This window comes from Lampetra fluviatilis, chromosome 1, assembly GCF_964198595.1.
Source record: "Lampetra fluviatilis chromosome 1, kcLamFluv1.1, whole genome shotgun sequence".
Classification (NCBI taxonomy): domain Eukaryota; kingdom Metazoa; phylum Chordata; class Hyperoartia; order Petromyzontiformes; family Petromyzontidae; genus Lampetra; species Lampetra fluviatilis.
In genome coordinates, this window is record NC_136275.1 from 11,647,195 (window position 1) to 11,664,702 (window position 17,508).

At 44.4% G+C, this 17,508-nt stretch overlaps 1 protein-coding gene across 1 annotated transcript; it reads right to left on the reverse strand.

The window, feature by feature from the left end:
• Nucleotides 1-686: 686 nt before the first annotated feature.
• On the reverse strand, nucleotides 687-8,664 carry RBM45 (RNA binding motif protein 45). The gene is made up of 10 exons (XM_078856321.1): nucleotides 8,313-8,664; nucleotides 5,125-5,247; nucleotides 4,832-4,958; nucleotides 4,205-4,360; nucleotides 3,812-4,003; nucleotides 3,466-3,604; nucleotides 3,227-3,323; nucleotides 2,802-2,980; nucleotides 2,352-2,552; nucleotides 687-1,047 (listed from the first exon to the last, which is right to left on the reverse strand). The coding sequence occupies exons 1-9, from the start codon at nucleotides 8,607-8,609 to the stop codon at nucleotides 2,360-2,362; spliced, it is 1,503 nt and encodes a 500-aa protein (XP_078712447.1). The 5' UTR covers nucleotides 8,610-8,664; the 3' UTR covers nucleotides 687-1,047; nucleotides 2,352-2,359.
• Between the last annotated feature and the right edge of the window lie 8,844 nt (nucleotides 8,665-17,508).

A 17,508-nucleotide genomic window follows, 5' to 3' on the forward strand; every position in this document is an offset into this window, starting at 1 on the left:
AGAAGTGACAGCAGCAGATGTCAATGTAAAGGCGATCGGTATTACCTTAGTGTCGCGGCATCTCTTAAGGAATGTGAGCGACTCGATCAGATAATCCTTCTTGTCTCGGAGTTTGTTAAAAGATGTAACAGTTGTGTGGAAATCCTCCCCTTAGAGGCGGTTAAATCTTGACTCAAAGCTTTCATGGCTGCAGGAATTGGTTGGGTCTTTCAGTAAAGTCAAGTAGATAGGCTCAAAGAAAATCATGAGCCATTCAGTTCTAGTTGACCGAGCATTCACATTCCCCTTGCTCATGTCAACAAACTGAGATTTTTCAGAATGTAGTGGACAAAAGCAATATACTAGTAAAAGTATACTGTGCTCTACATGTGCTACCAGCAAATCACAAGGTGTAATGGTAAATTGGTGTATGGATCAGGGTCAGTTATCATTTAAATTGGTATAATACTGCCATATATCACTAAACTATGGCATTACACATTAAGTACTGCAATAAATCAATGTTATAAAATGGTCGTCTAGCAATTCACATAAAATCAAATGCATATCATTTATAAATAATAATGGGCTCCAGTTTTAACAGCAGTGGGTTCAGTTGATCTAATGATTTTGTGTCACAAATGTAATTACCATTCACACCCAACATCTTACATGGATCTCACAAACAGCAATAACACAAACTGCTATTATGGACAGACATTTTTATTTTTCACTTGCAATCAGGAAATCTAACATGATAAAAAATGCCAAGAACATTTGCATGAAATTTCACCTTGGAATTTAGATGCAATTACTAAATGTGGACAAAAAAAATACACGTAATGTGGCAAACAGCCTTAGACCAAATAACTAACGTACTAAATATTGTCAGACAGAATGGTCTGGATTTGAAAGATCAGTTAATGTCATTATTGTTAGGTTTCAGTCGCTCCCCAAGGTAATGGTCACAAGGTCTGACGCTATTGTCCCGTGGCCGGCCAGTCGTCATGGTCGGGTCGTGCGACTCGTCACATGGTCAGCGGACGTCACGAGTCAACAGTCCACTTGCTGCGGAAACAAAATCAGCCAGCAGTTTTCAAAAATGCACTCATTGTTTGCACAACAATATAATACAAAAAGTCAAATGAAAACGTTTCCATGCTCATACAAGCATCAGAAGGGTGCTCCATTCTCCAGGTGGCTCTGATCCAGGTGGGAATTCCACGTTCATATGGCAGGGTCAGTCTCTCCATAGGAGATCTACTGTTTACTTCCCAAAACAGTATGCAATTTATCACCTCCAAGGGATGATTGGCCGAGTTGTCCCCAGCAAGCAGAACTCGAACTCAACCTCCCGGTTGCGAGTTAATCATGTGGCCAGTGCCACCCGGCTGGATATATTATTACAGTATATAATATATACTAGCCTTTTGCCCGTCCAAAGACGGGTGTATTGCAGTAAATCTGAAACTTGCAAGTGAAAAGCAGACCGAGACGTGATATTCAATGCATCCATTTGTGTGCAATTTTTAAGGGCGCGGTGACACAGACCTATTTCATTTTAAAGGTTATAATCCCTTGTTCATCATGTCCTTTTTACATGTCTCAATAGCATTAGAGATCGCGTGACGTGAGGGTTCTGCCTTTGTAGTGAGGGTTATAAGTTGACGCCGAGGAGGGGGGAGGAGGTGCCTCGGGCCCCCCATGTGGAGTGACATCAGCCACTAATTATTATGAATGGAGGGTGGTGTCCATTTGGAGGACGTCACCTTATGATTATTAATGAGGGGGGAGGGTGCTCCATGTGGAGTGACGTCACCTGCTCATGATTAATGAGGGGGGCTGGTCGACGTGGAGTGACGTCATGAGCATTAAGGACATTCCTGGGTGATTATAGGTATTTTTCAATTTTTAAAAAATTCTTACAAAACTCGGGTAAATTCACTATACAGCAGCATAAATAATTTATAAAGGGCATAGAAATACTTACCTGAACTGAAGCATGGCAGTCAGTTATATTTCATAAAACTGAATGCACATAAGAGCTGCTTTTAAATCCCAATGCATTGTATTATGCTAAAGTAAAGATTGTAAACAAGGCACTAGCAAAATGCATCTCGACAGTCACGGAGTATTAATACCCCCATAAATATTAAAATAGAGAAGTATCTTAAGGTCTGATACATGCCATGTCATAACACAACTGATACTGAGTGGCATGTGACCATAAATCACAACACTGGTCAGATTTTTTGTGGGAGCCAGACCTCTTTTATGGGCCCTTGTCAATTGTCGTCATACAGGCATGCATATACACGCGCCAGCTTTGCTTTATACAGCCTTACCATCCGGCCGGTGGGTTTGTACCTTACCCGTGGTGCTAGTTTGTGCGTTGCCGCTTGCGTGCCTCATCCTTGGGTGGGTCGGCTGGCAACACCTTCATCTTCACTCCACACACCTCTTGGCCGTGAAGCGAATCCATGGCATCCTTAGCACAATCTCCATCCGCAAACTTCGCGTAGCCGTAGTTCTTTTGTGGCAAGACGTACACCTCAATCAAGTTCCCGTAACGACTACAGGCAGAGACCAAATCGCACATTACCCACCAATTCAATGGCATGGGGCCCAGTTCATTTATTGGTGGAAACTGCCCACACACTAATTGGGCCTGTGGACTTCAGGCAAAGACAGATTAAAAGAGCACATGCATGAGTTGTGTGCAATGTGTATGAAAAGTGCTGCAAATGTACGCAATGTGAATAAACATATGCAATTTTTAAGACATTATGTAAACTGCACAATTATCTGTTAAAGTATGTTACCAAAAGACATCGGTGAGGGCTTCCTGGGAAGGTGGCATGCCAGAGAAAACCAAGAAGAGCCTCTCCTTCATCTCACTGTCTTGTGAAGCGAGTGGTTGGCGTGGCGGCAGCTTAAAGTTCAGATATTGTGGCTCAGCTGTAGGGGTCGTAGCCATACCCATTTTAGGGGTATTGAAGGCCTAATGGAAAATTGTCACTTGGTTAATAAGCACACGACTAACATCCTTGCACATATTTATTCATGTAACACTCAAAACCACCCTTAAACTAGACAGGTGTTGGACAGCATACTCAAACTCACATTTCTCAGCAAAAAATCAACCGAAGAGCTACATGATTTCTTAATCTCCAAAGGTGTGGATGCTAGTATATGGAACTTGACTTTTTTATAATTGCATTAAATAACTATGATAAACACCAGTTACCTGCTGTGGCACCCCTTGAGCCATATTTCCATAATTTGAAGCCACAGTTGCCATCATTTGAGCAGTCACCAACTGCAAAGCCATCATCCCCAGCGGACTAAACCAGAAAGGACAACCAAACATTTCAAGATAATTATGAAAACCACACAAGGCACACGTGCGAAGCAAAACTTGGAAATACAATGTTTAATGAGATTATAAATACAGTGCTTCGTCAGTTGAGAATCTGTAGGTCTCACTTGCTCCCACTGGCAGCAGCCTCTGCATCCTCAATAAAGTTGACAGTGAGCTGAAAGCCTGGTGGATATTCAAACCGGTTCAGCTTCTCCCGGGCATAGATGGCCGAGGCTGGGTTATTGTATTTCAGATATGCAAATCCTGAACACACGGGTGAAAAAAACACTGGTAAATCATGAGATAGAAATTATCTAAACTTAAAATTTGAGAATAGCATGAATGAAATCAATAATTTGTCCAATAGTAATTAAGTATCAAGATTGTTTGAGAATTGGCTTATTTGTTTTTCATTAAATATTTTAACAGAGGTTAATCAGTGAATGATAAAACGGTACAGAGGTCACATACTGTAGCCAGTGTATGGGTCCCTCTGGACATCACAGTACTCCAACCCAGGAATGATACCAAACAGAGATAACATCTGCTCCTTTGTGACACCCACTGCCACTGCCACCGATAGGCAGCGTGAGATGGCAGGATCCGGCGTCTGTGCAGGGGGAACGGTGGCATTCCTCTGGTGAGTGAAGTCCCCTGACATAGCTGTGTTCAAGATGAGAAAAAAAATTGTTAACAAAACTCAGAAAATATACACGAATAGCAAATGCAAAAGAGAGATCACTATCCTGAAAGTGCCAGCAATATTTAAAATGTTTTTGTAAAGTACTGTGTATCGTATGTCTGTTATTGTTTAATATGCAAGAAGGCACAATGCTTTGTAAACTGTATAACAAAGATACATACCATGGGCAGATGGAGGAAAAGAGCCTTGCATGCGTGGCATGTCGCTATACCCTTCCCTGCCCCCATACGGTGGGTAACCACCATGAGCATGCTCCATATGGGAGTGCTGACTTTGAGAAGACCTATTCTTCGGATCTGCCAGGATGGCTTTGAATCCTAGATAAAAACACAAATTATAAACTTTTCAATATTTAAATTCTTTTGAAAGTTGTATATGAAATAAATATTCAAGCACACCGTTTTGAGTCCATGGTTCATTACATCAATTTCTTATATAAAAATTTAAGAATCCCTCATGGTGAAATGTTGGTGGTCCAACTTTGAAAGTCACCTTTGACTCTGAAAGTGTTGCTTGAACTGGCACATTGTCAGTCATAAAAGTTAAAACTCTATCCAAGGGCATTGAGACATTGCGGGTTTGCTTGTTACAAAGCTAAACACTAATTGGGCAGCTGAGATCTAAAAATAATTCAAGGCTATACGACAGCCAAAAAAAACCGCTCAGAATTTAGAAATGCATACTTTCATGTGTTTTATTATACTGCACGCAATTTCAAAACAACACTACGTGATTGCAGTTCATTGGAACATCCTGTAATTTTTTTATGAGACGATACAATGGCTTACTTTTGTCACAGTTTTCTATAGCTAAGGCAGCCTGTGAGGGCTTCAGAAAGCGAACGTATCCAAATCCTTTGCTGTCCTTGGTGTTTTTATCTTTCAGTATACTGCAGTATTCAATGTCTCCATATTCCTGTGAGAAAGAAGCAGACAATTGGGATGTTAAGACAAGTCCTGGAAAGGAAGAAAAACTTAATACAAATTATTTCAACATAACAAGGTAATGTCAGGCCTTCAAATAATGCATTGATAATAATCTATTTCTCCAAAAATTGGTCTGCTTCAAGTAATGTTCTCACCTGAAAATTTTCACGGAGGTCTTCCTCAGCGTAGGTCTTCGGGATCATGAGGAAAATGCGTGTGAGGTCTTCATCCTCCAAGTCCCTGTGGTTATTTGAGGCACGGGACTGAGCCACCATGGCCTGTAAGGCACACACATCACCATTACTTGATGAATACAGAAAGTTTCTCACAGTGCTTTGAGGAGACCCACACATGTGGCTAGTTCAGAGTAACATTAGGACCGATTGTTACTCATGTTGGGCGATTGTGAGACAATTAGTATTATGCTTATTTACCCAGGAAAGCATCACTTCGTCTCGGCACACAATGGCCTACTTTTTGAATGTCACAGGATCATTAACGTCCACGTATTTATTTTATGGTTAATACACCGGAATTATTAAACCAGGGCACCCTGATGAATGCAAACCACGAACCTCTGCACCAAGCAAAGCACGTGCTACTTTTTGTCATTAAATACCATTACAATTAACCATCATATAAACAAGTTTTAAAGTAAAGGAAATGAACATTAAACTAAAGTTCTATGAAGTTTTAAGGAGTTTCTTTAGTAATGAGAATGCAATACCATTAGCATAATGCAAAGGCATGATCATGGGGTGTTTACCATTCTTCGCAATTTTTTATCTTATCAAAAAAGCAAATTTACCACCATAAGCTAAGCGTTGCTGGACACTTCGCTCCTTTATACGAGTGAAATTAACAAACGTTCACGATACACTTAAAACTGACTCACATTTAATGCATATGGTTAGACGTTTGTATCCATGAAGTGAATACAAAACAATGGGTAAGATACACTTATCCATGGTTAAGGGATAGCTATTCCCAAGTTTAATTAACTTGCAAGTGCTCTAAATACTGTGATTTATACACATTTTGGAGTCGTCATCCCTTTCAACGGAGGCTCGGCAGACATAAAAATTAAACTAAACCACAATATCATGAACACGACAGTTGGTAATGCAAAACAAAAAAGCATTTCTGCATTAAAACGTTCGTGACTGCAGGAATTCATATTCAATAGTTATTTCGGTAAAGTCACGCAGATAGAAAAATAATAATAAAAAGTAAAGTGATTAAAAATATCACGACGTTTCGATCGCAACACAAGCGGTCGTCATCAGGAATAGGGAGGTTAGCCTTTGAGGGCAAGCTGTTTATAAAGGTTTAGAGATGCCCCGTCGTGATATTTTTTATCACTTTATTTTTTTCTATCTGCGCGACTTCACCGAAAGAACCATAGAATAAGCATTTCTGCAGTAAACTTTTACCCGGGAGACTGAAATTCATTACAAATATAGGCGCGTGCGTGACTTGGACAGGCTTCAGCACAGCACGCGCTCTGACAGGGAATGTCACAGTCTTGATTTACTAACAGGCGCGCTCTTTTCAAAACCTGCGTTCAACTTGCACATAAAAACCAAGATTTACGCAGGGGGGCTATATTTGAACAATTAATAGGGTACCAGTTTTGGCCGCCAGTGAATCCCGCTGCGATTTTCCAAGGTCATCTCAGGAGGAAAGAGCATGCCCACCGGCTGCCGTGATTATTTTGCCCCCCCCATAGCATCACAATCTGCTCTGCATTAATTAGGCTCTCCGACAGCCTCACAATGAAAAGCACCATCTAAGAGGCTTTAGTGCAACCCTAATAGGCGTTTTGTCCACGTAACTTCCTCCACTGACATTATTTATTTCGTTTTCCGGTATTGTAGGGAGGGGAGGGGGGGTTTGTCGTTTCATCATTTCCTTGTGACACACACGCGCCACAGTGATCACGACCTGTCAGCACAGCACTCACCACAGCCCCATCATACTCAACACCGCACCACTCACCACCGCTTCGTCATCACGCTCCCCACCACGCCAATAGCCACCCGCCTCATCACCCCCATCACATGCCAGCAAACACCAACCTCACCAGCACACTTCACCACACCACCCCTTGCTGTCCCATGAGAATCCGATGACTCCCCAGACCAGTGGCCACCTCTCCCCTTTCACATCACAGTCCGTTGCCTATGCGCACCGCATGGGTTCGATCCCGACCCCAGCTGTATATTTGGAGTTTGCATGTCTCTCTCCATGTGGTCGCGTGGAATTTTCTTCCCTGTCCTCTGGTTTTTCCCTTCCACATTTAGAATTAAACATTCGTTTAGAGTATTTTGGCTACTATAAATTTCCACACGATCAGCCCACTTCGTCGAGCTATCATTTGTGGCCAGGTCGCTTCTGAGCTACACAGCTCAGTGGGCCTTACCTGGTAAAATACATAACATCGTCTAGCATAGCACATGCTCCCTCCACACGCACACCACTACTCCTGCATGCAACTAGGATCACAGTCATTGCAGCAGCAGGCACCTTTGTAACCCACGCTCCCCCTCACACTTCTCAAGCTCGCAATACACACTCCAAAAACCGCTCAACATTCACCATCACGATCGGCCATGGTCAATTCGCTGCTGGATCAAGGCAGGGCCCCCACCCCCCACCTCATTCGCCGCCATCTCTCTGCCTTCCCACGCACAACCCTATACTGTATCCCTAACACACCATTGTACACCACCCACATGTCGCCCTTTGGGTGTCAGATACTGTTGGCCAGCACCGCGCCCGGCCGCCTTTGTCTCTCCAGAGCTGATGTTCAACACGCCGTGACATGCCCTCGTTGAGGCCGAGTCGACCCTGGGGCGGGCGGACGAGGCGGTAACGGATCTGAGGCCACCTGCCACACGATGGCGTCAATTGGACTCGAACCCCGAGTCCGTCGTGCGCACGAACCACTGCGCCACCGCTCCCCCACACAACACCGCGACTTTCACAGATTGTTAGGGTGAGCGCTGTTAGCCAGCACGGTACACGAGGGGGTGGGTGTCCAGCACCACGCCCGACCGCCTTTGTTTCCCCAGTGGCAATGTTTTTTACACATCACACTAGGTACTAATTTGAGGTTGAGTCGACCTAGGGGAGGCCCGGGACGGGTTTAAATCGGGTCGCCCGGGTTCTGCCTTGCGATAATCCTCTGCATTCACCCATCTATCCACACATGCACACCACGACCACCAACATCCCCCCACCCCCACCTTACTCTACCTCCACCGATGCACACCTCCTATCTCCACGTGCACACACCTCCACTACACTCCACGTGCACACACCACCCCGTCGCCTCGCACACCTTGATGGGCTTCCCGTCCCCGCTGAGCGGCTGCCCGTTCATCTCCTCCATGGCGCGGCACGCCTCGGAGGCGCGCGCGTACTTAATGAAGGCGATGCCTTTGTGCTCCTTAGTGTGCTTGTCTTTGACGATCCACAGGTCCTGCAGCTCGCCGAAGCGGCTGAACTTCTCGCGGATGTCGGCCTCGGACGTCGTCTTGCTCACGACGAGGAAGAGGCGGCTGTTGGGCGGATCGTCCAGGTTCATGGCGTGGTACCCGCGGTGACTGCCGCGCACGTCTCGGTCGGGGGACGCCATGCTCGCAACCCTCGTGGTGTCGTCTGCTCCGCCTTCACCGCCCTCCCGCACCCCACTCACCGAGACCCCACCCCCAAGACCAAAACCCCGCCTCCACTCATCAAGACCCCGCCCCCAAGACCAAAACCCCGCCTTCACTCATCAAGACCCCGCCCACTAATGCAAAGACCCCCGTCTCCAAGGCCCATACCCCATATTCTTAGGTTTTTTCGGTAAAGTCACGTAGGTAAAAAAATAAAATTAATACAAGTTAAATAAAATAAAAATCGCGACGTTTCGGAGGCAACACAAGCTTCCGTCTTCAGGTGGAACAGTCACAGCACGATAACTGTATCAAGTGAGAGAAATTCCAAGAAAACAGTCCTTGTATATATACTGGTTGAGGGTGGGAGGAGCCAAGGTAGACCCTGAAAATTATTTTTGTGAGGTTCGGTGCGGCTGAAGCACGCTGTTAGGAATGAGCCTTTGTTGTGTAGACTAGGTGCGGATGATGTAAAGGTGCATGTAAAAGGGACTGAGCCTTTTTGTTATGTAGAGATGATGCGGCTGAAATCGCTGCCAGGAAATTAGTCTTTGTTGTGTAGAATGGTTGACTGAGCCTATTATTATGTAGAGGTGGTGCGGCTTTTGAATCCTTGCAGTCACGAAAGCTTCAAATCTAGAATTAATGCCCAGACCCCACTCAACCAGAACCCCGCCCACAAGGCTAAGTCCATGCCCCTTTTTAAAACTTGGTCACGCCTGTAACAACTTCACCACGCCCTATAATGGCAACCCCTGCTCAGGAGCAATTAATAACCCAATCTTTGGTTCTTTCGGTAACGTCACGTAGGTATAAAATAAAATTAAAAAATAAATCACGACGTTTTGGGCGCAACACAAGCGTCCGTCATCAGGTGGGAAAGCATAGTCTGCTGCTGAGGCAGACTGTTTTAAAAGGTTTGAAATGGGTGTAGCCCAAGGGTCATAAAGACGTGGCCGGGGCTAGTGATGTTAATGTGAGAAATTAGAGGGCACGGAAGTAGCTATGTTAATGTGAGAGATTAACATTATGTTAATGTGAGAAATTAGCATGTAACTATAGAAAAGGAGGGTGAGCATGATAGATCTAAGAGAGAGGCATAGAGAGAGAGACAGATAGTCGGAAATAACAGCTGACAAAGGCAGGTAGGATGGAAACATCACAGTCAATGTAGTGTCAGAATGAGAATATTGATTTATATTCTTTGGGTCTTTTGGTGAAGTCGCGTAGATAGGTTCAAATAAAATAACAAACCTATCTACGTGACTATCGAAAGACCCAAATAATATGAATTCCTGCAGTCACGAAAGCTTCAAGTCAAGATGTATTTATTGACACTGGAGCTATCCGATGAGCTATAATGCTCCTTTTCAGAGATGTCCAGTCGGGGCGAGTAAGAACGTTACAACAACAGTTACAAAAAAATGTGATAGTAGTGCAAAGTATAAGAAAGGTACAAAAAATCACCCAAACACATACAGATACAACTAAACCACCCACATCATCCAGACAAAGCCCATTGAGGTGTTAACTTATTTTTCAAAAGCGACCTGGCAACAAATGATAGCACCACAAAGTGGCTTATCATTTGGACATTTATAGCAGCAAAATAATCGAAATAGTCTAAACGCATATTTATAAATGTGGAAGGGAAAACCCGGATAAAGGAATCCACGCGACCACGGGGAGAGAGACATGGACTGTACCATACCGTACCCGCCATTCAACTACCAAGTGGCGGTGACGTTACCCACAGCGCCTGTACCAGGCTAGGTGCACTTTGAGGCCACGTGAATTATTTTCAAGGCTCGCCGGCACAGACCCAGGTGCCATGGGTTTGACAGACTGAAATGACTGGCAGATGCACACCACCACCAGCAGTGGCCCCCTCTTAACTGTGCCAATTCGCTCGCCGTTGTTATGAGCGTCGCTCATCTTGCCCTCCGTTGTTGTTGGAGAGGAGGATGGGGGCAAACTTCCCTCCCAACTGACCAGTCGAGCGTCCCTTCACGAGCCTCCGCCACTCGCTGGCCTCCGTCACAGACAAACACACCCACCACGTTAAGCCCCACTCAATCGCTCCACGTCTCCATCCCATTGCCTTCTGCCTCCGTGTCGACCCCCCCCCCCCGTCCCTCTACCCCTACATGTTGAGTACTGGACTAAGAACGCGTGGGGTTAGGCGCTTGTGGGGGGAGTGGTAGTGCAATGGACAGCGCGCATTGCGCTACGCACCCTTCCACCCGAGTTCAGATTTTCCCCGCTCACGGCCAACAATAGGTGACACTTATCTGAACTGGTTCTGAGCCTCCGCTAGGTCGACTCAGCCTTAAATGAGTACCTCGTGCGGTGTGTAAACATCGCTACTAGGGAGACAAAGGCGTTCCGTACGTAGGTGTTGGCCATCCACCCCCTCGTGTGCCGTGCCGGCCCTCATAGGTGCTCGCTAACAGCACTTGCCCCAACAATCTGTTAAGGGATCTTTGTCTTTGGAAGGTGCTCATGATTCATGTGTTGCTCGTTATTTCTCTAAAGTAGATTATGGTCTTCAAAACACAGTGCAGCATAGCATTCGGTAATAAAAAATATATTGACTTCAAACATGGCATTTCTAGGAACTTGTATTTAAATAAAACACCATTTTAGTACTACTATTTAAATATTTGATTGTACGACAACTGTAACACTTAAGTATAAGTTAAATTGAATGCCAGCACAATTGTATAAATAACATCATTTTAAGTGGAGAAAGTAACATGTTTATAAAAAAAAAAGGCACAGGAATTATTGTGCCATGGGATGACTTCATTTGTAGCTTGCATCATGATGCCCTATAGGGCACACGTCACTGTAGTTTTTGTAGCTTCAGTACAATTTACAGCGTAGTAGAAGTAATTACACACGGCTAAAGGTACTGTGCGAAAGGCAACATTTATACACCTCAACATATCCTCGCGAACATAAATAAGCTGAATTTATGTTAAATTAACCTCTCAATAACTTGACTAATTGACATTCAAGTAAGAGGATTCAGTGCAACTATTCGTACAGAATATGACTCATGTACGTATGTATCTTACCAAAACCATGTCCTTATGGTCCATAACCATAACATTTTAGCACTTGGTGCATGTTACGCAGTTGCCGAGTTAAATAAGGAATGCTTTTTTTAAGTTGCCCGAACATTCCAAAGCAATACGACACAGCCAATAAATTACGTGATTTTCTACCAGGATATTCCATGAGAAAGAGTGATTTGGATCACCAACGTGACAAATACAAAGTACAATGAAGCAAAGCAATGATAAAACAAATACAAAAACACTCGCGTAAGCAATCGAAAATATTCGCAAACAAATCAACGTAAACAAAATATAAACATTACATTCTCTGTAGCAAAATTAGGCTCGGGAAAATTTCCTCCAGATTAATCATAGCAGAAATTTCAAAGCTAAGCCACATGAAACATTAAACTGATATCGGTTGACTATAGTAGAAATCATACGACTGTGTCTTCGCAAAAGTTTTGCTGATTTGCTGGTTGGCCACGCGCCACCCAGCACGCAAAGGTCAGAGGGCACACGGTTGGGGTCGCGCGGGGTGGGGGGCACCAAAAGGAAGCGCGGTTGGGGGTGCGTGGGGGGGGGGCGTAAGTGGGGGGAGTGGGCGACTGGGGGAATATGCGGTTGGGGAGTGGTCCTCGGGCTTGAGAAGTTGGGGAGGTGGGGACGTTGGAGGTGGGGGAGGAATACTTTTAAATGGTATACGTAAGATATATATTTTTTTAATGCTGATGTCCTGCCAGCCAGCAAAACTTCTTTCTAAAATAGTATGAAAAGTTATTGCTTTATTATTGTTTTCATGAACCTGAATGTAACATTTACACGTTATTTTATTTCATACTAGCAGCCCGCATGTCCCGTGGACATGACCCTTCCTCCAGCCAGCCAGCCAGAAAAACTAGTTTTTTCGAATCTATATATATAAAATCGCAAATCTGTCTGTCTGTCTGTGTGTGTGTCTGTGTGTCGCCGGACCATACGCAGTTTCATTGGACGGCGGTTGCCCCTGGCAACGGGTAGCAACGCATTCGCTGCGGGGTGGACGCCATTTTTAATTCCCGTTTAAAATATGCGCACGCATTAACACGCGACTCTGAGGTAAATTCATCAAAGTTTCACGTCCTCTTCACTCCCCTCCCACCCCAATGTGTGCAATTACTATTATAGGGTCGGTAGATAATACAATTATAGCGATTACACAGTATTATTGTAGCGCGGGGGGGGGGGGGGAACGCCACCCGTACCCAGCCTCAGCCGGGTGGGCAATTTAGGCGAGGCCGGAGGCTCTGCACGGTACTAGGCCTCGACACCCACCATGCGACTCTGAGGTAAATTCATCAAAGTTTCACGTCCTCTTCACTCCCCCCCCACCACAATGTGTGCAATTACTATTATAGGGTCGGTAGATAATACAATTATAGCGATTACACAGTATTATTGTAGCGCGGGGGGGGGGGGGTAAACGGCCCCGGTACCCAGCCTCAGCCGGTTGGGCAATCTAGGCGAGGCCGGAGGCTCTGCACAGTACTAGGCCTCGACACCCCACCCGTGTCAAGCGACGACTTTGTGGTATAAACTCGATATACCCAGCGTTGCCCAGGGGGAAAATACATTTAAAATCTTCTGAAAACTTTCAAACATTACATACCAATGAAAAAACAACTGTGTAATTACTTTTAAACCCGACGCGCCAAGAATCGATTCTCTGAATCGCACAAAAGAATCGAAAGTTGTAGATTGCTTTAGATTCGGACGATTCCCGTTTACTATAAGTTGATTAAAGTCGATATAAACTGCTACGAACGGGAAATATCCGGCGTTGACCGGGGCAAAAATGTAATTAAAAACTCCTGAAAAAATAAAAAAATAAAATAACAATGAAAATGAAACTCTATCATTCAAAATGTAAACCCCCAACATGCCAGGAATCGATTCTTTGATTCGCACAAAGGACTAATCGAAGGTTGTAAATTACTTTAGGATCGCGCTTCCTGTTTAATCTAAGTTGGTTATAGAGTTGATATAAACTGCTACGAATGGGAAATATCCGGCGTTGACTGGGGCAAAAATATAATGGTGATGGCGGTTGTGAGTGGCGATTGTGAGTGGTGATTAGTGAGTGGTGAGGGGAGGTTGAGTGGTGAGGGTGAGTGGTGAGGGTGAGTGGTGAGGGTGAGTGGTGAGGGTGAGTGTTGAGGGTGAGTGGTGAGTGGTGATTGGTGAGGGTGTGATTGGTGAGGATGAGTGGTGAGGGAGAGTGGTGAGGGAGAGTGGTGAGGGTGAATGGTGAGGGTGAGTGGTGAGTGGTGAAGGTGAGTGTTGAGGGTGAGTGGTGAGTGGTGATTGGTGAGGGTGTGATTGGTGAGGATGAGTGGTGAGGGAGAGTGGTGAGGGAGAGTGGTGAGGGTGAATGGTGAGGGTGAGTGGGGAGTGGTGAAGGTGAGTGTTGAGGGAGAGTGGTGAGGGACAGTGGTGAGGGTGAATGGTGAGGGTGAGTGGTGAGGGTGAGTGTTGAGGGTGAGTGGTGATTGGTGAGGGTGTGATTGGTGAGGATGAGTGGTGAGGGAGAGTGGTGAGGGAGAGTGGTGAGGGTGAATGGTGAGGGTGAGTGGTGAGTGGTGAAGGTGAGTGTTGAGGGTGAGTGGTGAGTGGTGATTGGTGAGGGTGTGATTGGTGAGGATGAGTGGTGAGGGAGAGTGGTGAGGGAGAGTGGTCAGGGTGTTATTGGTGAGGATGAGTGGTGAGGGAGAGTGGTGAGGGTGAATGGTGAGGGTGAGTGGTGAGTGGTGAGGGTGAGTGTTGAGGGTGAGTGGTGAGTGGTGATTGGTGAGGGTGTGATTGGTGACGATGAGTGGTGAGGGTGAGTGGTGAGGGTGAATGGTGAGGGTGAGTGGTGAGTGGTGAGGGTGTGTATATATGTAAGGTTATTAAGAAATATATTTTTCACCCGGACAACGCCGGGTACTACTGCTAGTATAATATAAAATCTGGGTAATGTATATTATACCCCACATATGCAAAGGCAAACATCTCCCATTTAGCCATACAGAATATTATTCGAAGCGCTATTAGCCAGCACCTTGCACATGCACACACCATTATAAGATAACCTTATTTGCCTCAAAAAAGTATTGATGTTACCACAATCCTTGCATGTGCCAGGCTTGGTGCTGGAGCATGGTGACATGTTGTGCAAAATCCCTTTAGTAATGTCATGGGACATAACCAATACACACTTGAGCGCGCACAAATTAGTCTTTCCCATAATCTGAGTGAGTATGGGGTCGATGATCGATAAACTTTTCCGATATCGTGCTTGCTTCTGTGGTTGGTTGGCCTCTCGTCGTTTTTGTTTCTGTTGCAAGTGATTTGTGTGAACGCTGTCTGGAGTTAAACTTGACCAGTATGCCAAAGCTGCGATCCACTGCCTCTGCCTGGACAACGGACAACTTCAGCACGCGTAGTGTAGCCATTGTAGACATCCAGCTATTGCCGTGAATGCTTGGCACAGGCTGCAACACTTCCACAGGCCTCGCAATGCGTACCTGCGGCACCTTCAACTGCAACACATGACCAATTTCACACCATTGAACGACACACGATACAGCAGCTCACCGATAGTAAAAATCATCAATGGATTAGCGGTTATGATATTTAGCCAATAATACAAACACTTTAATGTATACAAACACGTTTTTCTTTTCGGTTGCATATTTTTTCAATAATGATTATTATCAGAATTATTTATCCACGGAATTCTAGACGAGTGTCAACAAGTTTCAATACTTTTGTCAGGAATGCCCTGCTTGGAATACATATATGGACAAATCGTTATTGAGTATACTTGCATGTGGGGATAGGTGGAACACATTGATCAAATAATCTCTAAAAATCCATTGTCGCATGGATTTACCTGTGTTTTGACTCGGGATAGAAGGCCCTTTATATCACGAACAATCTTGTCGATTTCTACAGCCAAGGTTGCTTCGATTTGCTTCAGTTGATTGAGTTCTTTTTCATTCCTTTCTAATATGCTCTGAATGTTCTGCAGGCATTTTGTATACTTTGGGTCCTGGAAAGAAATGCATTGTTCAACTTACACGACTTAAGTATATATTTCAATGAAGGCTGATAATGCGATGAGGCTTTGCGGGATTTGCTACTCAACTTAAATCAAGTAGGTAGCTTCAGCAGATTAATTGTGCTGCCTATTGCCATATACTCTACTTTCAATGTAGACGTTTAGATAATATCCGTAGTCACGGGACTGCCTAGTATCACATTGCATACTTTTAAATTATATAATCAATACTATGTTGCTGCTTAGTCTAAACCATTAATATTATAATGACAGCATTGCACATGTCTAATCTTAACTTACAGTATATGCTTATGAGTAGGGACTGTTTATTGTGCAAACTCTATCAAATGTCACACGGGTCGCACTGACTGAGAAAATGTAAAATGATGGACACGATGCCTGGCCCAACCAATAGACAGTTTATTCTTTAATACCTTCATGCATTGTCACATCAACAACAATTTCCATATAAAGTGCTGGCTCTGACCATTCCAGTGACTTTCTCTGTAGGTTCCAATCTGTCAATACCACACTTGTGAATTACAGAGTTCATCCCCAAAGGGTATTTAGATTCTTACCATTTGTAAAGAGTCCTGGTCGCAGGAATCTATTCTCGTGGATACGGGTCCCTCCAGGATGTCACCATCCAGCTCCTCCACGCAGCGCCTATGAGCATTGCACTGCACCGTGAAGGTGCAATTAGACATACGCACATGTGACACGGCACATTGCGTTGTTTTTAAACAAACGCTTATTTAGGCATTACATAACCAGACTTAAAGTGTAGCCCCGTGTACACATATTGGATTCCCCTAAGTAACACATATATATAATTACAATGAGTTAAACCTGTTTAGAAAAGTAGTGGGCTTGGGCAGGCGCGTAACTATGGGGTATGTTGCAGCGTCATGCGATGCATAGGGGCCCCGTCGGCCACAAGGGGGCCCCGAATCAACAGATAAACAAATAAAACGTGTTAAGAATTTTTTTTCAAAAGAATGATCTGCGGTATACCATGGACGAATCCCGATTAACGCATCTGGCTATCATATCAATAGAGCAGCATAAAATTGCGCGATCCACCCCTTTTGAGGAAATGCTAGAGCGATGGGCCGGCAGGAAAGCAAGACGTATAGATAACTTAATTGTGAGTATTGTACTTTTATATCTTTTTTTTTTATTAATATTGAGACTCTAAACCAAATACACGGTATAACTAAAATAATAGATATAGTTATATCCTACGTATGATTGTATACGGGTTGAAAACATCTGTAGCGATTTCAGTAAACGTAATCTAGCGAAAGGAGGGGGGCCCACAGTCAGATCTTGCATACCCTCGTTGAAATAGGTAGTTGTGCGTCTAGGCTTGGGAAAGGCACGTCGCTAAAGGAGGTAATGGCTGATGACCCAGAATGATGACAAAGCCAAAGAATTAAACGCTTTTGAGAGTATATTCACAGAGGAGATGGAGCGATTAAATCAGCTCCAGTGCAACTGCGAGATGGATTGTTATATCTCAGGTTTGTGAGAGATGGCAGCAGCTTGGGGAGGCCTTCATCCAGCAGATGATTGACCTTGGCTGATGATGATGAGCACGACTATCTTGTATTATATGATTAATTTATATTAACCACTGAATTAAAAACATTAAATCCAGATTAGAACGGCAAATTTCATGATTTTGGCAATTTGAGTTTATGGTAGAAAAACATCTACTTCCCTGTGAAACGT

Coding starts and splice junctions, on each gene's coding strand:
- RBM45 (XM_078856321.1), bottom strand. CDS start 8,609: ATGGCGTCCCCCGACCGAGACGTGCGCGGCAGTCACCGCGGGTACCAC. Junction 2,981..3,226: donor CTCAAGGGGTGCCACAGCAG/GTAACTGGTGTT, acceptor ATTTTCCATTAG/GCCTTCAATACCCCTAAAAT. Junction 2,553..2,801: donor GCCCTCACCGATGTCTTTTG/GTAACATACTTT, acceptor CTCTGCCTGTAG/TCGTTACGGGAACTTGATTG.